Source organism: Pseudorca crassidens, chromosome 1 (genome assembly GCF_039906515.1).
Source record: "Pseudorca crassidens isolate mPseCra1 chromosome 1, mPseCra1.hap1, whole genome shotgun sequence".
NCBI lineage: Eukaryota > Metazoa > Chordata > Mammalia > Artiodactyla > Delphinidae > Pseudorca > Pseudorca crassidens.
In genome coordinates this window covers 198,402,454-198,424,582 of record NC_090296.1, presented here as the reverse complement: position 1 = coordinate 198,424,582, position 22,129 = coordinate 198,402,454, and the positions used below count along the sequence as shown (strand labels likewise).

At 46.7% G+C, this 22,129-nt stretch overlaps 1 protein-coding gene across 1 annotated transcript in view; it reads right to left on the bottom strand.

Annotated features, from left to right (window-relative positions):
* The window catches only part of MKX (mohawk homeobox), a 61,876-nt gene extending 55,597 nt beyond the window's left edge, over window positions 1-6,279 (bottom strand). The window contains exons 1-3 of the mRNA XM_067705800.1: window positions 6,177-6,279; window positions 4,936-5,202; window positions 3,050-3,209 (exon numbers count right to left, since the gene is read on the bottom strand). Coding sequence (XP_067561901.1) covers window positions 3,050-3,209; window positions 4,936-5,123 — 348 coding nt within the window. The 5' untranslated portion in view covers window positions 5,124-5,202; window positions 6,177-6,279. The remainder of the gene's footprint in view (window positions 1-3,049; window positions 3,210-4,935; window positions 5,203-6,176) is intronic.
* Window positions 6,280-22,129: the final 15,850 nt, after the last annotated feature.

Sequence of the window (22,129 nt, the reverse complement as noted above, 5' to 3'; positions counted from 1 at the left end):
AGCTTCAGCATTCTGTTTCCAGGCTTAATGGAGATTGCTGACCAAGTTTTACACGCTTCAGAGTAGCAAAATAAGGCAAAAGTACTGCTTATGAAAGGTTTGATAGCTTGACACACAACCAAAAGGGAAATATGAAGGGTAAAAGAAATGTTCAAAAATAAAAGACACTCTTGTAGTTAAGGAATAAAATAATTATGCTGACAACTTATTAATATAAATTATGAGAAGCAGAGACAAGAGGTATTATAATAAACAAGAAATAGAGACTGGAGCTAGAAATATGGGAAACCCTCCATATTTGTCTATTGACATAAAATATGACATATTTCCAGATATACTAAAAATAATAAGGTGAGTTATATGCTTGTTCTGTAGAACATGTACCATTAAAGTTAACGAGCTGCCCTCTGTGAGCTCCCTACAGTGAGATGGATTTTAAAACTAGAATATCTTAGTCTGATTTCAAGACATTCTCCAGTTTTCCACAATATGTTTGGGGAAGTCACATTGTGATTACAGTAGTATTCCCCAGTGAGAACCTATTCAGTCTGCAAACATGTATGAAGAGTTTACTATATGGAAAGTACTGGGCTGGGGTGAAACGGGAGGATGAAGATGAATAAGACATGATCACTCTTCTCAAGAAGGCTGACTCCACAGGAGAAATTTATTCACTGGGAGAACCTGATTCATGAAACAGGGGTCTAATTTGCAGGGCTCAAAAGCTTTATTCAGATCACAGCTCGATATTTTTCCCCCAGAAGTGAAATGTATTGACATAATTTATTTGGTTCCCACAGCGTCAGAATTTGCTTTGGATGTTTAGTAAATGTCTGACTTATACAAACCCCTTATATTCATAAATATATATATTTTTTCTTACACAGACATTCCGTTGTGCCTAATGGAGAAGAGGTGGACCCAACCTGAATGATATATAAGGGTCCCTTGGTTATTCTATACGTTTGATTTTTTCCGTTTATCACTTTAAAGTTCCAGAAACCAACTTCATTTATTATAAAACTTGGAAATCATTAAATAGGTATCACTTATAATTATAAATAATTACCTTTCTTTGCCCCATTTAAAAATTACATATTTGCATGCATTTTTATTTGAAGACTAGTGTGAGAGAAAATATAATGGGAAAGATTTTCATTACATGAACAAAAACGTCATGTAAATTAGAAAAATGCAAGTCTTACCAAGATCTTAATGCAAAAAGAATTATTTGTATTTGAACTATCATTACAGGTAGAGAATAATTTGATTCTGTATTAGAATGACAGCTACTTGTATTGCAACTCAGAAAAACTACCACAGGTGAAAATTTAAATGTCTCTGCTAATGCCAAATAATACTTTTCGTAGCTAAAAATGTCCTAAATATGCCATAAACATTTGTTGCTTTCTGTCTGAAAGAATGGCAAGTATTAAACATGGAACTATGTAATCAATAAGTTAATATTTTACTGTTGACATCAAAGTGAACTATTTAAATAGCTCTATAAATTTGTGTATTTTGAAAATAAATAGCATACCAGTTTAAAGTCAAATTTGAATGTATGCATTTATTTTCTTAAGTTTTTCTGGCTGAAATTACTTATTTAAAAACTACTTGTGAAAATCACTGAAAGTTCATAGTTTTGTGTTAAACAGATATTAAGCCAAGAACACTAAATTAATTTTCCCCTCCAGCGCCGCAGCAAATCACCATTAATACTATTGCCTTGTAATATAAAGCAGAAGAGATGTTTGTTTTTCTCTACAACTGTATTCTGAAAACAAGCAAAAAAAATGCTTATTACAGTTTTAATAAGTCTGAGTACAAGTCAATTTTCATGCTTCGTCCAACTTTCTAGTAATTCCTAAAATGATAATCTTAAATACTCTGGAAAACAATTTTTGTGTTATCTAGTAGTTAAACGTTCCCTGTTACTTTGGGGTTCTCACTTACTATACCCGTCATAGAACGACCAAAGTTTCACAAATGCAGTGATGCAGTGCTACTGCAACGGACGCGACTTCTCAGCTCAGGTAGCACCTCCTCTCCTCTTTCTGAGTGAATCTGCTCTGCCTGCACGCATGAAAGTTCACGTCACTGCATTTATGAAAGGAAACTGGTGTGCCGGCCAGAGCACGTGGTATGGACCCGCGGCGTTTCCAGGCCCACCTCTACCCCTCAACACAGCCTTCTCCTGCCTTGGTTACATCACCTGCGAAAGGCTGACAACACGTGCTCTACCTCACCGGGTTTTGCGAGCATCAGGTGCCGCCACGGAGGGAAACCTGTGCACAGCAGTACTGCTCGCTAGAAATGGAGCAAGCTTAGGCCGCCCCTATGCACTTGACCAGGTACCCGCCATCTGAGATCTGCCCCTTAACCCAAGGACAAAGATACCGCCAGCAAAGCCGCGTGGAGTCTAGCTAAGGCCCAGGGTGCCTCTTACAAAGGAAAAACCTCCCAAACCGGCTTCTGGCCCTTCCAGCCCACCTACTAGCTCTGTCAGGAGCGGTCAACTTGAAAGGGACCCTGTAACTTGACCTTTAACGTGGGGCCCCAATGTGGGGTGCCCTTCTGCCTGGTTTTCAAAGTGTGGTGCGGCCAGCAGCTTACGCATCACCCCAAGAACGTGTTAGAAATACAAAGCACCGTCCCCGGCCAGGACCTCCTGCGAACTCCGGGCTGGGTGGGGGGCGGCGGCAGCGTGTGTTTCAACGAGCCCTCGGGCGACCCCGACGCAAATCACTGCGGGGTAGTGCCCGCTGGAGCCACCGCCGCGTGCATGAGCTCCGCGCTCGCCTTTGCCCTGCCCTCCTTAGCAAGCGCCACACGACCCCTGCTGCGCCAAGCCTCCGGAAGACGGTCGGAGACGCAGCAACTCCCCAGACCACCGCTCCGGCCCTGGGCCCGCCCCGCACCAGCCTCAGGCAGAGCGGCGGCAGCGTCCGGACGGCCGGTCTCGGCCCACCCGTGCCCAGCGGCGGGAGGCGCAGGGCCGCCGCTCAGCCTCGCCGAGGGAGGGTCGGGGCTCGTGGGCCCCGATTACCTGCACTAGCGTCATCTGCGAGCCGAGCGCCAGGAGAATCTTCTCCGTCTTGGTGGGGTACGGATTGTCGCGGTGCTTGTACAGCCACTGCTTGAGGGGCCGCGCCATGTCCTGCAGGGCCTGCCGCTTGTGCCTCACCTTCCCGCCATTCTGCCGGGCCCTGGGACACCGGGAGAGGAGGGGTTCCCGGTGAGCCGCGCCGGCCGAGCGCCGCCCGCCGGGCCCCCGGGTCCGCACGCGCTTCAGCCCGGTCGACCCCGGCCCCGCGCGCCCGGACGCGGAGGCCAGGTAGGGGTGGGAGGCGCACAGGGTCAGGGCGCGCGGGGCCGGCCCGGGTGGCACAGGACGGGCGTGGGGCGGCGAAGGCCGCCAGGTTTATATGGAAAAGGGGGAAATCCTGAAGCCAGAAGTTAGAGGTTTAGGTGATCTGAGGGAAGCTCTTTTGTTATTCAAGCCACAGACCTGCGCAGCAGGGCCGGCACCGTCCCTCGCCCGCCTGCGCCGCGCCCTCCAGGGGCCCTGGCCTCAGGGGATGAGTAGTGGCTGCGGCCGGCTCTCGAATGTTCTTTCAGGGACTCATGCCCGCCGCTCGGGGCTTCCCGTCGCCCACTGGACGTTGGGAACAAAGCAAGGGGTGATGGCCGCCCCGCTGCCCTGGTTCTCTTCAAGCTCTCCGCTGTACCCTTTGATCCTCGTGTAAAGGGGAAGCTTTCCAAGAAGGGGTTTGTGGAGAAAAATGCAGAACCGAAAACAAAAACACACATGAAAAAGCGGAAAGAAAAAACCCAAAACACTGTAGGGAGCTTTTCACGACAAAAGGGCGAGCTTAAAAGTATGGAAGGTCTGTCCCACGGGGTAACGTAAAAAGACCCCGGGAGAAGCATATTCCGAGGAAGGGCGGGAAGCAGCCGGGAGCCGGGCCTCGGCGCTGCGCTCCCCAGCGGCTCCGCGAGGTGTCGCCGCGCCGCCGCCCGCGCGCCCAGCCACTCCGCGAGGCTCGCGCGCCTGCGCCGCAGCCTCCGGGACTTCTGCCTCTTTAAACACTTTGAAATGCAATTCCATCCGTGAGGACTGGTAGTAACATTTTGACGAAACCTAATCTTTATTTCCCTAACCAGCAACAACAAGCAGCTGATGCAATCTTCCAGGTGGACCGGCCAGGACGGCCGCCCCTCCCCCCGCGGGGTGCTCCCGGAGCCGCGGGACGTGGCGGGGCTACAGGCGGCCCTCCTCCGCAGCCGGAGCCGCTGGTGGCCCGCGAGCTCTCGCCCCTGCCCACCCCACCCCCGCAGCCCCTCAGGTCGCTAAACCGAAACCCGGCCCGGCAGGCCCGCGCCCCCCCCTCTCCGGGCTCGCGGCGGGCCCCGCCGAGACGCGCGCGCGTCCGGGGCATCCTGCGGAGGGCCGACCTTCCCAACACCTTGGCCGATGCAAGGCCCTGTCGTGACACAAGGGGGGAAGCCCACGGGGCTGGCCTGACCTGAGGGGGCGGGGGGGGGAGCCCCGACTGCTTGGCCCTGCTCTGCGCCCGTGCATCCCGCTCAGCCCTTTCTGCCTCCCCAGCGGCCGCGCGTCAGCACCCGCGGTCCGGAGAGAGGCACGTAACCCCCGCCCCCAGGTCCAGGCATCTGAGGACTAAGAGGCGGTTTCAGGTGTCCTCAGTTTCCAACGAGCCTCTTTGGAGCCCTTCTGACGAATCGACCCCCCACACTTTGAACAACTACTCCCTTAAAATGTGAATACGCGAACCCAGGAGGCGGAGACCGCTCCTCCCGGAAAAGTCGGGGGCCCTAAGGCGCAGGCCCCGGTTGTCACCAGCACGCCCAAGCCTCTCACCGCCCCCACCTCTCGCGGAGCGGGCGGGGGCCCCGGGAGGGTGCGCATACCCGGTCCTCCGGTGTCTCAGGCCCAGGTTGTCCTTGAGGGGCGCGCCGTCCGTAATGCCCACCTCGGGGCGAGCGTGCGTACTGTCCAGGACGCCGCCGTAGGGCCTGCCGCTCCGCTCCCGCTCCGGAGCCCCGCGGTCCTCAAAAAGCACGGCGCCGCTGAGCTTGTTGAAGACGATGGTGTTCATGGCGCGCGCAGACAGGGCCGCGCGGCGCGGCCGCAGCGCCTTGGGGCCGGGCCGCCGGGAGCTCCGCAGGGCTCGGGTTCTAGAAGATCAAAATGCAGTATATTACTCGCCGAGAGCGCTCACCCTCCTGAGCGTCCCGAGCCCCGAACTCGGCCGCGGCGCGGGGCTGCGGAGCCCAGGGGAGGAGCGGCGCCGCCGCACCTGAACGCGGGAACCCCCCGCCTCCCCCCTGGCTGGTTACACCGCTCCGCCGCAACGCCCGTCACCCGCCCCCGAACGCTCCCGGGGCAGGTACCCACCCTCCTCTTAGCCCCGGCCACCCAGCTCCCAAAGAATCTCAGCCGGCAACAGTTAACCCGCGGGGGCGAAGCAAAGTGACTCCTCAAGGAGCCTTGCCTGAGTTGGTTTTAATCTGGATGAAGCCCGCTCCGGAAAGCGGAGGGCAGGCGCGGGGCCGCGCGGTGTTCTTCAGTCAAAACGGAAGACTACAGCCTCTCAGAGCTCCCACTCGGGGTCGTAAGGAGGGGTTGGAAGAAAGGAAAAATTGGGGGGAACATGAACAACCGCTTTCGCAAGCCCCAGTCAATGAGTCCCAGGCCGCACTGGGATTTCGGGGATTTGCATGTTTTCTAGGTCCTGGATGGTTTGGCTGAAACCCCTGCGTCCCTTTTCCGGCTACAGCCCTTGGCGCGGGGGTGAGGGCAGGAAAGTTAGCAGATTCCAGAGCTAGAAAGTGAAGTGGGCTCAGGGACAAATGCACCATGCCCTCCCCTCCCTCCGAGTCTCCTACCACCCCACAGCCCGCTCCGGACGCGCTGGGTCCGGCACCCCGCCCGCTCCCCCCCCCCCCCCCGCGAGCCAGTGGCCAGTGCTGTCCTCTTCCGCAGCGCGGGTGCGAGCCGCGAGCTCGGAGTCCTTCCACACCCACCCCTCTCTGGGGTCTCGGAGAACCATTTCAGACGTTGAGAAGGGGTTAAAGAGCGGGAAGAGGCGCCGCGGTCTGCGCACCGCCGGGCCTGCGGCTGCCCCCGTCGGGCAAAGCCGCCAGCTCACCTCCCGGGTCGCGGCGGCCCGGAGCCTCTGCCCGCCGCGCGTGAGCGTCGGGGGCCGGTCCGCGCCGCCGCGGAGCAGCCGGGTGAGCGCCCGGAGGCGTGCAGCAGCCCCAGCCAGCCCAACCTCCCCGCCTCGCGCCTGGGGGCAGCTCGCTTTGCTCCCGAGCTGCCCCCGCCTCACAGCTGGCGCCCCTTAACCGCGCCCCGCCCCGGCGAGGGCCGCCACGCCCCCACACCCACGCCGCGTGCCCACGCTCGCCAAGACCCCCCCCCCAGCCCCGCCCTCCGGCCATCGCAGCAGGGGCCACGCGCGACGTGTAGTGCTGTGACCGCAGAGATTAAACGACAGCCCCCGTCAGTGCTCGCGGGGAGGTGAAGTCAGACCTCTGCTAGCTGCCCCCCGCAGACAGGTACGTGTCTGGGCCGTCCGTGCAGCCTCCGCGGCCAGTGTGAGAGCAAAGGTCCGTGCTCGCAGCCCTCGTTCGAGGCGTCAGGAGGCGCCTTGTTTTTCCTTTTAAATCCGTGCGCTCGGTGATTTGCGCTCAGGCTGTTCTATTTGTGAAGCAACCCGTTCCCAGCCCCGCTGTCTGTCCCCACCTCAGCTCTGTGTTCCTGTTGGCCACGGCGTGTTTTCCCGGCCATTGCGCCGCGAAGCTTGCCACGCGGACCCTCCCCGCTATCCCAAGCCCACGCCGAGGTCGCAACCACAGACCCCGGCACGGCTGCGTCTGCAGGCGGCAGGCGCGGCCAAGGGCCGGGAGCTGGGTCCCCGCGCGGTCCCCAACGCCGCCTCTCGGCTCCCGTGCTCCCCACTTACCCGGATTCACTCCACACTGGCTTGGGGAGCTCCCTCCCTGCGGAACCGCCCCGCCCCACGCCCGCGAACCAGGTGGGCTCCCCGGCTCCTCGCAGACCCTCGGGCCAGCCTCGGCCGCCGCCCCCACCCCCCCTCGGGCGCGTCCCCAAGGGCCTCGGAGGGAGGTGGGGGAAGGGCGGGGAGAGCCCAGGCGCGCGGAGCAGGGGGAAGGAACGGCTCGGGAGCCGTAGCGCGCCTCTCTTCCCGCGGCCCCGCGCCGGGACGCGGCGACCGCGAGCTGTACCGGTGGCGGGGGGGCCCGCGGCCGGCGGCAGGGCGGCTGGCTCTCCCGCGTCGAGGCTAGGCGCGCTCCCATCCCCGCCGCATGTTCTCCGCGCGGGCTCCAGCGCGCTCACCGCGGCCACCGCCGGCGTCGCGGCTTTATTTACCCAGACGGGCGCGCGCGGCCCGGGAACAGGAATAGCGAGGCCTTCTCATGTTTCCTGACTGCCCGGCCCAGCCGGCGAACATCCTGCGGTCGCGGTATCCACGTTCCCGGGCCGGCGAGGGGAAGCCTCCGCGGGGACCGCTGTTAACCCTCGCGGAGGAGCCGCCGGCGCCGGCGCCTCCGGGCAGCCCCCGGCCCGCCGAGTGCTCCGCAGCCGGGCGCGGCTCCCAGAGCTGCCGGCCTCGCAGGCGCGCAGCGAAAGGGGCGATGGCCTTCGCACTTCGGGGAGCGACTGGAGGAGCCGCAGCAGCGCCCGGCGCGGGCTCTGGGAGCTGAGCGGCTGCGGTGCAGATCCCGTGTCTTGGCCGCACCGAGCGCCGGAAATTTCACCACGCGTGGCTAGGCTGCAGGGGGCACTGCCACGCGCCCTTTTTCCTCCTCGCGGTTAGCTGGAGTGAGGTTAGTTAGAGCTCGGTTTATGCCCGTAACGCGTGAGAACGGGTTGCAGAAGGTGCTTGCGCCCCATTTCTCGTGTCACTGGGCTTCTGCGGTCCTGGGTGTCTCCAAGCCAGGCACGCAGTCACCTTCCAGAGCCAGCGCTGGAGAGGAGGGAGGCAAGACGGGGTCGAGGCGGGCCCAGGTACTCAACCCACGGCGACCCAGGTGTGGGAGAGACGGCGAGTGCAGGCAGGGCCAGGATCTGCATGGAGCAAAGGGGAGGGAACTTGGAAGAATCCCGAACCTGGACACAGTGCAAGGGGAGAGAATCCTATCAGATTCTCTTAGAGGTGATACTTGCCTTCCCACTATCACCCCAAATATGGGAGTAGCGAAAGCTGTGGTTTAGGTGTCACTGGAAGCTCGGAGCCTCTCGCAGCCTAGGTGATCCTCGCGGCGCCGAGCGCACCAAGCCGCCCGCGTTCTCGCCGCAGGCCTCACTGCGGCAGCGACACCTTTCATCTCTTTTTAAAGAGCAAAAGTAGATTTCCCCCAAACCTGAAAGTTATGACATCATTTGTTCTTTTCTCCCCTAAGGGTGGCTGGCCATCCTGGCGCGGTGGCCCACCTAAGCCGCTTGCTTTTATTTGGCCTGGAAGTGGTTAAAATGTACAGTAAATCTGTTATTTCCAGCACTAATCGCCCCCGAATTTTCCATTACGTTATACCCCAAACGTGACTGCACACCGGGCAGGGGCACAGTCTAAAGCAGAAAGAGGCGTGGGTTTAAATTTTTGCGCATCTGGCAGATAAATATTGTCGTTTGATCCTGTTTCCGGATGTCCTTGGTTCTATTCTATCGTACGGTTTGCGGTTGTGGCGCTGCCGCATCTTGCCCTTGGCGCTGCACTTGACTTCTGCAGGGTGGATTCAGTGCAGACGTGTGTCTGCAGACGTCGCCGTGGGGACTTAAAGTCAGGGATACTTCATAAAATTTCAGTCACCGACTTGCAGCGAATAAGTTTCACAACAAAAGCAGATCTAATTTATAATTCAGAGGAGGAGAGAGATTGGTTCTCTTCTAAAGACTGTGACTGGTGGTGGTCACCAGACGTTATAATGAAACCAACTGTTACACGCCCCTCTGACATTTATTTTGCTCAGCTGTGCTGGATAAAGCACCAGGCATGTATGCCGTTGCTAGCAATTTCACAGCATTCTACTGGCTTACCTAGCTGTTTGCTGTAGTATATAGGCCAGTAGAGGACAAGTGAATTTTGTGGTTTTAGTCTTAACTGTATTTACTCAACTTTAAAATGCATTTTGAGGACTTTGATTTAACGCATTTTTGCATGTAATATTACAAACCTGATATATACAGCAAAAAGTCTTTCTGCAAAATATTTTAAATTTGTTATAGGAATAACATACACCTTAGTCTCAAGTCACTGAAAAATTAATACATTTTAATTCATTTAGACTATAGTTTAATAATTAGAGTCCATTTAAAAAAATCTAAGAACAATGGAGGGTCCATTTTACAATGAAATAGTGTGGAGAATCCCTCTCTCATATACAAATGAGCATCTATTGTGTGATAGACCAGAATTTTATTTTTGCGAGTGTCACCCTCTATGCAAGAGAGAAATTCCTTCTTCCTTTTAATGCACAATACAGATCCATTTATCATTATCTTAAATTTCGTCTTTTCCTAAAATGAATTTTACTCAGCTTCTTCTGCTATATTCCAATCTCAGTATGTGAAATACTGTATTATAAGCCTCAGAAGTAAAGCTTTCAGTTTTAGAAAGCACTATCAGAAGATTTAAGAAAGTGTATGTAGTTTGTGGGCATCGGCCATATATGGGGGAAAAAACCCAGAACTTAGGCTACAAGTCACAAGACTTGAGCCCTAATCTTAATTCTGATTAATTTGATGTTGGTTTAGGCTGAATCTACTGAAGTGTAAAATGAAGATATTTAGTTTTCCACAAACTTGCCTTACGCTACTAAGATACTTTTTTTCAATGTGAAAGTAAAAATTGCTATTGCTAAAACTTGAAAAATGTTAAGTAAGAGCATTTGGCAGAAATCTTAATCCAGTCTATTGGACTTTGAGTGTAGTTATAAATGTAAGTAATGTTAACTTTCTAATAAAGAAAAAAATAAGAAGCCTACATTTTAAGCCTTTTGATATTTTACCAAGGAACCTGACATTTCAGAACAAATATTGGTCAAAGTTTTTGAAAATAATGATTGCTTTTAAACTCTCTTTTCCAGTTATTACTTATAAGCAATGAAATGAATTACAAAGCCAGGGAATGAGTGTTGCCTCCCCTCCAAATGGTATAAAGTAGTAAATTTATGAACAAATAGCCGTTCCACCTCACACTCGGCCAGTTTGCCTTGTAAAGCTACACACTGGAGTGTGTAAGTGGCCAACAGAACAAGCAGTGAGAGACTCCGCTGCAGAAACATCCTGAGTGAGCTAGGAGGATGGATGGCCCGAAGTATCTCACTTTTGCTTTGTTTATAATTTAACTTTAATTGCATACATAGTACAGAATAAATTCTCTCAGCGAGGGCCTTCTCCATAAATGTGCCCTTAAACGTCAAAGAACAGAGTACGAGTGAGAGTTCCTCTCCCGCCGGTTGCCACTCCTGAGAGGCAACAACCAGGAGGTGGGCATCCTTTCAACTCTTTTCCACACAGTCACGGACATGAATACAAACAGATCATTATCGTTTTGTTGTGTGAGTTTTTTAAATCAGTGAGGCCGTACTTTACATATGTGTACGCACACACCCAATAGTAAACTGAAACTTGCTTTTTCACTCCCTGATTTCATAGAGCACTTTCATATTGGTCCATATGAATGGAACTCCATCTTTTTAACTGGTACATAATGCCCCATAATCTGTTTATCCATCTTCCTATGAACGTTTCTGTCTTTTCAGTTTTCACTGTTATAAACGTTAAATACTCTTGTGTATGATTCTTTCTGTACGTGTGTAAGTATTTCTCAAGGCATAACTACATAGAAGTAGAATTGCTCAACTGAAGGAAAGGATTTTAACATTTGGATAGGTCCTTACAGACTTCCCCCCAACCTCCAGCCCCACAAAGTCCCCGTTTCCTCACATGCTGCATAGCATTTCATGTGTTTGGTCTTCATTATGTTTCCCTATATGATAAATAAAGTAATTTCTCATTGTTTGAGAAACTTTTCATTTATTTATAAGCATTTACATTTCTTAATTGAAGAAATTTGCTTATATCCTTATTAGATGCCTATTCATTTATAAAAGTTCCTTTAAAAAACACTTTTCCATGAAATATATACTTTATGTATTGACAATATGCATTGAGAAGACTGCCTTTTACCTAGTTTGTCTTTTGCCTTACAGAAGGTTTAAACGTGGATAAAGGTCGAAAGATATGTCTTTTTCTGTATGGAGTCTGGGTTTTGTGCCTTCCTCACAAAGACTTTTTCTATATTTTCTTCTAATAGTTTAAAAAATTGTTTTCACTCAGCTCCTTAATCCTTTTGGAATGAATTTGTGTATGTTGTAAGGGAGAAGTCGAATTTGATTTTTTTCTTCTCCAACTGAATGGTCAATTATTCCTATGGAATTTATTAAAGAGTTTCCCCCATCAATTTGAAATAACTTTCCTCATATATGTGGTGAATTCCTTTCCATATGTAGGTTGGTCTAACAAGGCTTTGAGAGATGTTGCACCCAATAGACTGTAATAAATTTAATCTTCACATTTTTAAAACCATCTTGCGCTCCAAAGACTTCCAATATTATTCTGTTTCTAATTTCAGAACATGTCAAGTATCGGAATAGTAATGTGCGTGGCCTGGTTATGTTTCCAATTTAGAAGACTAATTCAATCTGTTCTAGGATGAAGGTGCCGTTTTTTCTGTCGTGGTCCTGCTCAGAAACAGGAGAGTAGTTCCGGGCAGCCATGTTCTCCAGAATAGAGTACACTGATTAGAGCTCTTCAAACACACCATGTAACCAAGTGACAACCAACCACCGGTAACATAGGTTATTTGTAGAAGTGATGATGCCCTGCCATCCGTGATTTGAAAAGGGAAATTCATCTTTCTTCTTGCTCAATTCCTTATGGAATGTGAATTAATTTTTTTTCACAAAGCAGCCAGTCAAGATGAGAACCTTCGATATGATTGCAAATTAGGCAAACTCACTCTGGACAAAAATGCAAAAACTTAATCACCGAAATTTCTAGAAAACATTAGCTACGTATAAGTGCAGAAAATACAGGTAATAAGCAGTCAGCAGAGCTGAGATCCAGGTGGGTTAATGTCTTTTTCTACTTCATAGAGCTTGAGACAGGGCCTGAAGTAACCCTGCAGCCCTGACTAAGACTCCATCTTTTCTATTGATTCCAAAATATCTTCAGTAACTGCCGGCGAATACTGCGTCTTCACTACGTGGGTCCGGAGGGGAACCTGGACATTTTGTCCTCAGCATGTGCATTGAAATACAAGAATTTCTTGCAGAAGTTTATTCTAGCTTGAAAATCAATTTGCCTTCACATCAGAAAGTGGCCATTGTAATAAATATAGTGAAGACCTTTCATCACAGGCTAGCGTGACTCTGTATTTGGGACCCAATGGGCTTAAGGAACTCAGTAGATTTTTGAGATTTAGTTACTGTATGTACTCCATGCTGTATCAGGCTTTTGGTTGAACCTCACCCCCTCCTCTCTCCATCCTCCCTGCTTTCATTTTCAGCCTCATTGCCTTCATCTCTGTGTAAGATTTTTTTTTAAATTTTTCTTGGAGTATAGTTGATTTACAGTGCTGTGTTAGTTTCTGCTGTACAGCAAACCGTGTAGGACATTTGAATAAGTTCACCAGAAGAACGCATGTGACAGAAGTGCTGTGTGCAACTTCTGCTTACCATACTTAAAAAGCAATTGCTTGCCCGCCTTTGTAGCCGCTCCCTGTTACCCTGTTACAGAGGGCTGGAACATGGATATGGGAGTGACCCAAATCTGCCAATCAGATAGCAACCTGGATGGAGACCAGCAGAGCCAGCGCAGGATGGAAAGAACCTGGGGCCTTGGATGGACCCCTTGAGTGAGATCTCCTTGGCCTGGGCCCAGCAGATTATTTCTGTAAAGCGCCAGGTAGTAAATGCTTTAGGCTTTGCACGTCATAAAGTCTCTGTTCAGCTTTGCCATTTGTAGTGAAAAGTAGCTGTAGATAATACTTGACTATGAGTTGTGGGTAGGTTCCAGTAAACTTTTATTTAAGGGACACTGAAGATTGAATTTTCTGAAGTTTTCATGTGGCACAGAATATGCTACCTTCGATCTTTTCTCAGCCATTTAAAGATGTAGAAACCAATCTTACCTTAGAAACAGGCAGCAAGCTAGATTTGACCCCAGGCTGTGGTGTTGTCTCCTACCCACACCCCCTGCACCATAATACTCTAATGGGAGACAAGTAAAGTTCCTTTTCTTTAAGTCACTGTATTTTGGGGTTTCTGGCTAAAAGAACTTAGCCGGTACCCTATGTAATACACACCTGTTCAAAGATGGTCTCAGTCACCATGGGTGGACTTGGATAAGTGCTTTTTACATGGCTCGAGGCTGCCATAAACAAGAACTGGAAGGAGATGGAGTGACAAACTGCCTCCCTCTCTTCTCCTTCGAGCATGCTGCGTGTGTTTAGACAATCAGTCTGACTATTTTCACAATAGTTTACGTCAGGTACTTTTCACATTTTAACTACTTGTTTTTAAGGTATTGATATGCCTTTAGACCCAGTATTGATATTTGGGTTTGGATACCTGCGTTTTTTGTAGTCATGGAAAATAGTGATTACTTGATAAGAATTGCTATTTTCTGACTTAGCCTCCCCCTCCCCCCAAAAAAACCCCACGAAATTTGAACCATTTTTTCATTGTTTTCCTTTTTAATAGTCAACAATAAATATTTATGGGGCAACTGCATGCAAAATCCTGCCAAGAACTGCATCAAATTTGATTTAAAAGACATGATCCTTGCCTAGTTTACAGACTGGTTAAGAAAACACGGGGAAACAAGTATACCTCATCTAAAAAGTTTTAGGGTGTCTGATGTAAAGATTGCTTGAATCCAGTAACCTGCAAATCATCTGTAGACACGCACGAGGACCTTGAAAGTGATAGAAGGGCCATTTGGTGTGTCGGCTAAAAATTTTGTAACCGTATTACAGACAGTTCTTCCCCAAAACATGCAAAACGAGATCATTATTTCAGAAATTTGAGCCTGCTCGAAAAACAGCATCTTCACCTCTTACATCAGACTTTTTCCAGTTTTATGCCCAAAACCTCTGGGTTTCAAGAGAGATTTTTAGAGCTTCTGTTGGAAAAAAATACAGTAAGAGTAAATAAATATCCTGAGGTTAGTGCACCATCTTTCTTTCTTCCCTTGTCCAGGCCTCCTCGAACCTTTCTCCACCTTTACACTTTTCGGAAAAGTGTTGAAAGGAGAGAGGGCTGGAGGGGAGAAGTTGTGGGTAACTCTGTTGTGGGTAACCCGTGTATCTGGGCCGCAGAGCCACGGGCAGGCGGCTGCACCTTGGACTACATTGTGATCCTAAGTAATTCACCTCCTCTTTGTTTTGGTATTCATTGAACTTTGTGAAATGGGCTTCGGTGTTGTAGGCTACCACAAATATGTTTAGAGGGGAGCTTGGACCATGAGAATGGGAGAAGGAGAAAGGTGCTATGCCACCTAATTGTTCCAGTTAAATGGCCCAGAGTCTAGGGTAAGGGGAGCCATGCAATGGCCAAGTAGCACAAATTCTTCTTCCCTGGACCTGCAGTAGTGGTCAGCTCAAAACATACGACCTCATTTTGCAACACCATGGGTGGACTTGGAGGGCATCACGCTGCGTGAAATGAGTCACACAGAGAAAGACCAGTACTGCATGTTCTCACGCATATGTGGACTCTAAAACATAAAATGAGTGAATGAAAATAACAAAACAGAAATAGACTCACAGATAGAGAGAACAAACGTGGTTACCATGGAGCGAGGGGCAAGACGGGGTAGGGCCTTAAAAGAGGGACAAACTACCATGGATAAAATAAGACACAAGGATGTAATGCATAGCACAGGGAATATAACTTTATATAATAACTTTAGATGGAGTCTAGTCTATAAAAATATCAAATCACTGTGTTGTACACCTGAACCTAATATAATATTGTAAATCAGCTGTACTTCAATTTAAAAAAAGACATATGTCCTGATAGTACTCTTGCAGACTCTTATAAATGGGGGCATAATTAAGGATACTTTTATTTGCATAATACACATGTAGCAGTTACTACAGGCCCACACACTATTCTAGGAACTTAGCCCATATGATCCTCGCACCCACCCTTTGGGGTAAGTACCCCTTAAAAACCATTCTGTAGAAGAGGACACCTAGGCATAGAATTGCCCCAAGTCACAGGTTGGTAACTGTGGAGCCAGGATCTAAATGGAATCAGGGAGATGCCAGAGCTTGTTTGCTGAGTTGCCTGACTAACTGCCTCTTTGCAGGTGCCTAGGAAGGACAGAGAGAGAGAACTTTTTTTTTTTACATTTTTATTGGAGTATAATTGCTTTACAATGGTGTGTTAGTTTCTGCTTTATAACAAAGTGAATCAGTTATACATATACATATGTTCCCATATCTCTTCCCTCTTGCGTCTCCTTCCCTTCCACCCTCCCTATCCCACCTCTCCAGGCAGTCACAAAGCACCGAGCTGATCTCCCTGTGCTATGCGGCTGCTTCCCACTAGCTATCTATTTTACATTTGGTGGTGTATATATGTCCATGCCTCTCTCTCGCTTTGTCACAGCTTACCCTTCCCCCTCCCTGTGTCCTCAAGTCCATTCTCTAGTAGGTCTGTGTATTTATTCCTGTCTTACCCCTAGGTTCTTCATGACATTTTTTTTTCTTAAATTCCATATATATGTGTTAGCATACGGTATTTGTTTTTCTCTTTCTGACTTCACTCTGTATGACAGACTCTGGGTCTATCCACCTCATTACAAATAGTTCAGTTTCGTTTCTTTTTATGGCTGAGTAATATTCCATTGTATATATGTGCCACATCTTCTTTATCCATTCATCCGATGATAGACACTTAGGTTGTTTCCATCTCGGGGCTATTGTAAATAGAGCTGCAATGAACATTTTGGTACACGACTCTTTTTGAATTATGGTTTTCTCAGGGTATATGCCCAGTAGTGGGATTGCTGGGTCATATGGTAGTTCTATTTGTAGTTTTTTAAGGAACCTCCATACTGTTCTCCATAGTGGCTGTACCAATTCACATTCCCACCAGCAGTGCAAGAGGGTTCCCTTTTCTCCACACCCTCTCCAGCATTTATTGTTTCTAGATTTTTTAATGATGGCCATTCTGACTGGTGTGAGATGATATCTCATTGTAGTTTTGATTTGCATTTCTCTAATGATTAATGATGTTGAGCATTCTTTCATGTGTTTGTTGGCAGTCTATATCTTCTTTGGAGAAATGTCTATTTAGGTCTTCTGCCCATTTTTGGATTGGGTTGTTTGTGTTTTTGTTATTGAGCTGCATGAGCTGCTTATAAATTTTGGAGATTAATCCTTTGTCAGTTGCTTCATTTGCAAATATTTTCTCCCATTCTGAGGGTTGTCTTTTGGTCTTGTTTATGGTTTCCTTTGCTGTGCAAAAGCTGTGAAGTTTCATTAGCTCCCATTTGTTTATTTTTGTTTTTATTTCCATTTCTCTAGGAGGTGGGTCAAAAAGGATCTTGCTGTGATTTATGTCAGAGTGTTCTGCCTATGTTTTCCTCTAAGAGTTTGATAGTTTCTGGCCTTACATGTAGGTCTTTAATCCATTTTGAGCTTATTTTTGTGTATGGTGTTAGGGAGTGATCTAATCTCATACTTTTACATGTAGCTGTCCAGTTTTCCCAGCACCACTTATTGAAGAGGCTGTCCTTTCTCCACTGTACATTCTTGCCTCCTTTATCAAATACATAAGGCAAATACTAACAGCCATAAAAGGGGAATTGACAGTAACACATTCATAGTAGGGGACTTTAACATCCCACTTTCACCAATGGACAAATCATCCAAAATGAAAATAAATAAGGGAACACAAGCTTTAAATGATACATTAAACAAGATGGACTTAATTGATATTTATAGGACATTCCATCCAAAAACAACAGAATACACATTTTTCTCAAGTGCTCATGGAACATTCTCCAGGGTAGATCATATCTTGGGTCACAAATCAACCCTTGGTAAATTTAAGAAAATTGAAATTGTATCACGTATCTTTTCCGACCACAACACTATGAGACTAGATATCAATTACAGGAAAAGATCTGTAAAAAATACAAACACATGGAGGCTAAACAATAAACTACTTAATAACAAAGTGATCACTGAAGAAATCAAAGAGGAAATCAAAAAATACCTAGAAACAAACGACATGACGACCCAAAAGCTATGGGATGCAGCAAAAGCAGTTCTAAGAGGGAAGTTTATAGCAATACAATCCTACCTTAAGAAACAGGAAACATCTCGAACAAACAACTTAATCTTACACCTAAAGCAACTAGAGAAAGAAGAACAAAAGAACCCCAAAGTTAGCAGAAGGAAAGAAATCATAAAGATCAGATCAGAAATAAGTGAAAAAGAAATGAAGGAAACGATAGCAAAGATCAATAAAACTAAAAGCTGGTTCTTTGAGAAGATAAACAAAATTGATAAACCATTAGCCAGACTCATCAAGAAAAAAAGGGAGAAGACTCAAATCAAGAGAGAGAGAACTTTAAACGTGTGCCGGCATAATTGTGGGCACAGCTGACTGTGTAGCTGGACCTTCTGGCTTCTCACTTAAGAGCAGGGCATTCAGTGCCAGTGTGTTCATTTCCCTTCCGTACGTGCCCTTCATCCTGGGTGGGGAGAAAGTGGACTCTTAGGGTCAGCTGGAAAATGACGTCCCTTGGCTCTGACATCGTGGTGAAAAGGCTATACTTCACGTGGACCTTCCTGTGTGAGCTCACACTCAAAAGCCAGTGACTTCTGAATCTTCTGCGGGTCCTCTAAATCTGGAGGGCATCCTTCCCACTGGGAATGAAGTGGTTCAGCAATGAAAAACAGCAGGCTGTAGAGCGGCCAAGGCAGCTGGAATAGTTGCTCTGTCGCAGGAGTGGACACAGCATGGTTTAAGCAGTGTATCTTGAGTGCAGTAAAAAGCAGCAGCTTTGATTAAGATGGCAGTGGTCTCTACAGCTTCCTAATCCTGTCTTGCAGCTTCGTCTCTGTTATGTTTTGTTTCCTCTTGTTTTCCTTTGTCAGGCCTGCCTCTTACATTTGCATAGCCCAAGGCAAGAGTGCAAGTGAACGCCCACATACCATATGTCTAAATATTTAAAAGTTATAAAATCAGCTAAAACACAGTTAAATAAAATATGTTCCATCCTTCTACCTTGACAAATATACCATCAGAAGGAAGAATGGAAAACTATGTAAAGTTATGGGTTTTGGTGGGAAAATATCAAAGAGAAATCAGTGTAATTTTTATTGCATGTCCCAGTGTTTTGTCCTTGGACTGGAAATGTTCAGAAGAGTAATAAAATGAAAGAGACATAATTCATAATTTACTATATATTCCATTAAATTGACATTTTTGTCTTCATTTCAGCAGAAATCACTAAGGTGTCATTATAATCAATATTCCATCATAATTTGTGTTCTGAAGGATTACAAATAAAATGTAATTCTACTAAAAGGGTCCAAAATTTGAATATATTTTATCAATAATGTACATTAATATAAATATAGAACAATTTAACATTAAATTTATTTAATACATATTATTTATAAAATGCTAGTTTTATTCTAAAATACTCAAAGTTACACATACAAATAGAAAAGAAAAATTATAAGTAATGAATATAAGATTTTAAATAAGGCTGAAATTTTATTTAATTTTTTGGAAAATAAATTTGAAATATTTTATGCAAATAAAAGTATTTGCTAATGCAGCTGGTTTTCAAGGTGAAGTATTAGTGTTATATTCATAAATTATTTGTGTAGATCTATAGACTTACCAACCTAGGAGTGATATGAATTGTTTAATATTGCAAAATGTCCCTCTGCTGCCAGGTGCAGCTGTTGCAAAGAGTCGCTAAATATTCAGTACCTGCAGAGCCAAGCACTGGAGAAGCAAGAAAACAATGCCAGGCCTCCTGGGAAATGATAGTGCAGGAGGAAAGGCTACATTGCATTCGCGTGATCTGCCAGGTTGATTAATGGTCTTTTCTGCCTGCTCTTGGAAGCAGTGTTCTTATCAGCACAGCCCGAGCCTTTATGCCATTTGGGTGTGATCACCTTTGACTTTGAGGACATATAGCAAGTGATGTGTGGAAGCATTTCCGTGGGTCCTTAGTGGTGCTGGTCACAAGAGCAGATGTTTGAGTTTAAAGTTGCACTGTATGCTGTTGAGCCCTAAATCCCAAATGACAGAGACGTCATATGTTCTTGAAGTTCCGTGTGTGTGTGCGCGCGCGCACCCGTGTGTGATGTAAGGCCTTTAAAAGAAGGGCTCAGGGCAGTGGCCCTTTGCCTCGCTCTAAGAGTGGTACTGGTTTGGGGAATGCTTTAAAATAAGTATTACTTATTGACATACTTTTAACTTATTTTTATTTAAAGTACTAAACTTGGGCCCTGTGATGCAACAAAATGAAATCACTCTTACGGGAGCCTTTCCATGAGTTTTTCCTCTGATGACCCTGCAGTCGCTAGTACAAACCACAACTTCTGAAGTTGCAGAAAGCAGAGTTATTTTTAAAGCCCTTCTGGGGGCGACATATATTTTTAACAGGGGCAATTGTTTAAGAGTCATCCTTTAGGAAATAATGTCTTCACTGAGGGTCAGAGGTTTATGCACTTGGGAGAGGTCAGTTTTGCAAAGTCTTCCCTTCGACTTTCAACAGGACGAACAAGGAGACAGCTGGTTGTGGGCACTGCCTGTGGCACATGGCTACTACTTAACCACCTTGCTCACAGGCACTGTGGTCCCCATCGAAGGCTTTTTATTTCCTTCAGGGCCATTTTTTTCAGCGTGCAGCCTATGAACCACCTTAAGTAGGAGTGCTTGTTAAAAATACATGTTCCAGATCTCAACTATACATGCTCCAAGTGAGGTGTTCTGAGCTTAGGCCCTATAGCGATACTTACACAGATGCTTCTCAAACCAGGATTTGAGAAAAATTAGTCTAAATCAATGACCCTTAAGCTTTTGTTTGATTATACTCCCTTATCATTAAAATATTTTGGGCAGGCGGATCTAATATATAGTCATTTATGTATAAACAGTATACATGTACTATTATGCTAATATGTCATGTAGATAGTAAAACAAAACGAAGTTTTCTAAAAGGCAAAAATGAAATAAACAATATTTTTAAATAATTTTGTTTTATCTCTCAATGATACAAAATTTTTTTTGCTCCCACCAAACTGTCACTGTTAATGAATAAATAATTAATAATATGGTCAACAGGCTATTTTTAGTGAAAGCAATGTAATTTGAATTGCTTTATACTTTAAAAAATCTTGATTTAATAATGATATAAAGATTGGGATTCAAGTTCAGGTGAATTAGAGACTTGTTTTTAATGTCATCTTTAAAAGAGATGCTTCAGGACAAGCCAGGTTCACACAGCAGAGGTGGATTTCTGACTGTATTTGTACCTGTTTTCAGTCTTATCCACAAAATTATATAAAGGGTTTGTCTTTATAAGTCTTCCTTGAGATCCATCAGTTCTTATAAATTTTTCACAATTACATTTTTACTTTCAACAATTGACTTTAATAATTTGCTGAAACTCTTTGAGAGATTTTAAAATAGATTTGAAAATTCTGTCTCCAAGTTTTTAAAATGTGGTGAGTTTCAATAGGCAATACAGTCATTTTCAGGAACAAAATCACACGGTGATGGGTACATTTTTAATCATGTGTGTTTTGGAAAGCAGTAACTTTCTCATTGTTGTTAAATGTCATCTTTACCTGAAGGGGGCAGATAAAGAGTGTTTTATGGTTTTTGTTTTTAAATAAAGTAGATGCTCATAGAAAGTCACATTTCCAAAAAGATGAACAAATTACTGTGGTTTACGGCTGAAGTTGAGGAGATATTAAGGAAATAGTGAAAATCATGAGACTGCCAAGAAATGGGCAAAGGCTAGATAATGTGAGGCCTGTATTTTATGCCCACGACCTTCATTTCTATCCTAGAAAAATGGAGCAATCATAAATGCCAGTCATGGACACCCCATTCACTGTGGGAGGGGAACAGGGCCTGTGGGATGTTTCTCAGCCCTAAGTGGGTAGATGACGGAATCCTCTCTGTGAGAGAGCATAGTAACAGTGACCAGAGCTAATCGTAACGGGGCCCTTAGGGGCAGGCACGGTTCTAGGGCTTTCACGTGTTGCAGCACTTCATTCAATACTCACACCAATGTATCAGCCTTTTATGGGTGAGGACTCTGAGCTCAAGGTCACACAGCTGCTGAGTAATGGATTCAGGAGCCCAGCAGGTCTGGGGATGACAGTCGTGGGTAATGAGGAATTACCGTGCTGTATGGCCTTGGACCTACTCATCACGATTCAACTCTGCCTTCCCAGTCAGATGGAAGGGGTACTCGAGGGTACCTGGGGGCTGAATGCTACACACTCAGGAAGCAGACCTCCCTCTCACTGAAGGTGCCCTCTGCGGTCTTCAGTCTGCAAACAGAGCAGAGGCTGGAGTATCTGAAACCATCAGCTGAGCTTGTGGGGCATGGATTTCCTGAGGTCTGCAAACTTCTCGGCAAGAATTCTCTGTCTGGTTGTTTTGGATATCATTTGCTTCAGAATGTGTTTCTTTAATTTCTGTGACATATATAGAGATGTAATATTAGTGACGGGGGCATTTTCTTTGATTGTTATAAATATTCGTTTGTGTTTTCTTGGACTGCTTCCTCCAAATGAGTCAATGTATAAGCATCCGTTCTGTTCCAGGCGTTGTGTTGAGTCTTGAGATGCAGCAGTTTCAAAGGTCTTTCCCTTACTCTCAGGAAAATTGCAATCTAGAGAGGAACAGGTTACGTGGGTGTGGAGTTCATATAGCATGTTGAGATTGTTCATAGGGACAAATGGCTGTGCACAGACTTGGGAAGACAGAGAAGGCTTCCAGAAGGAATGGTTTGCGG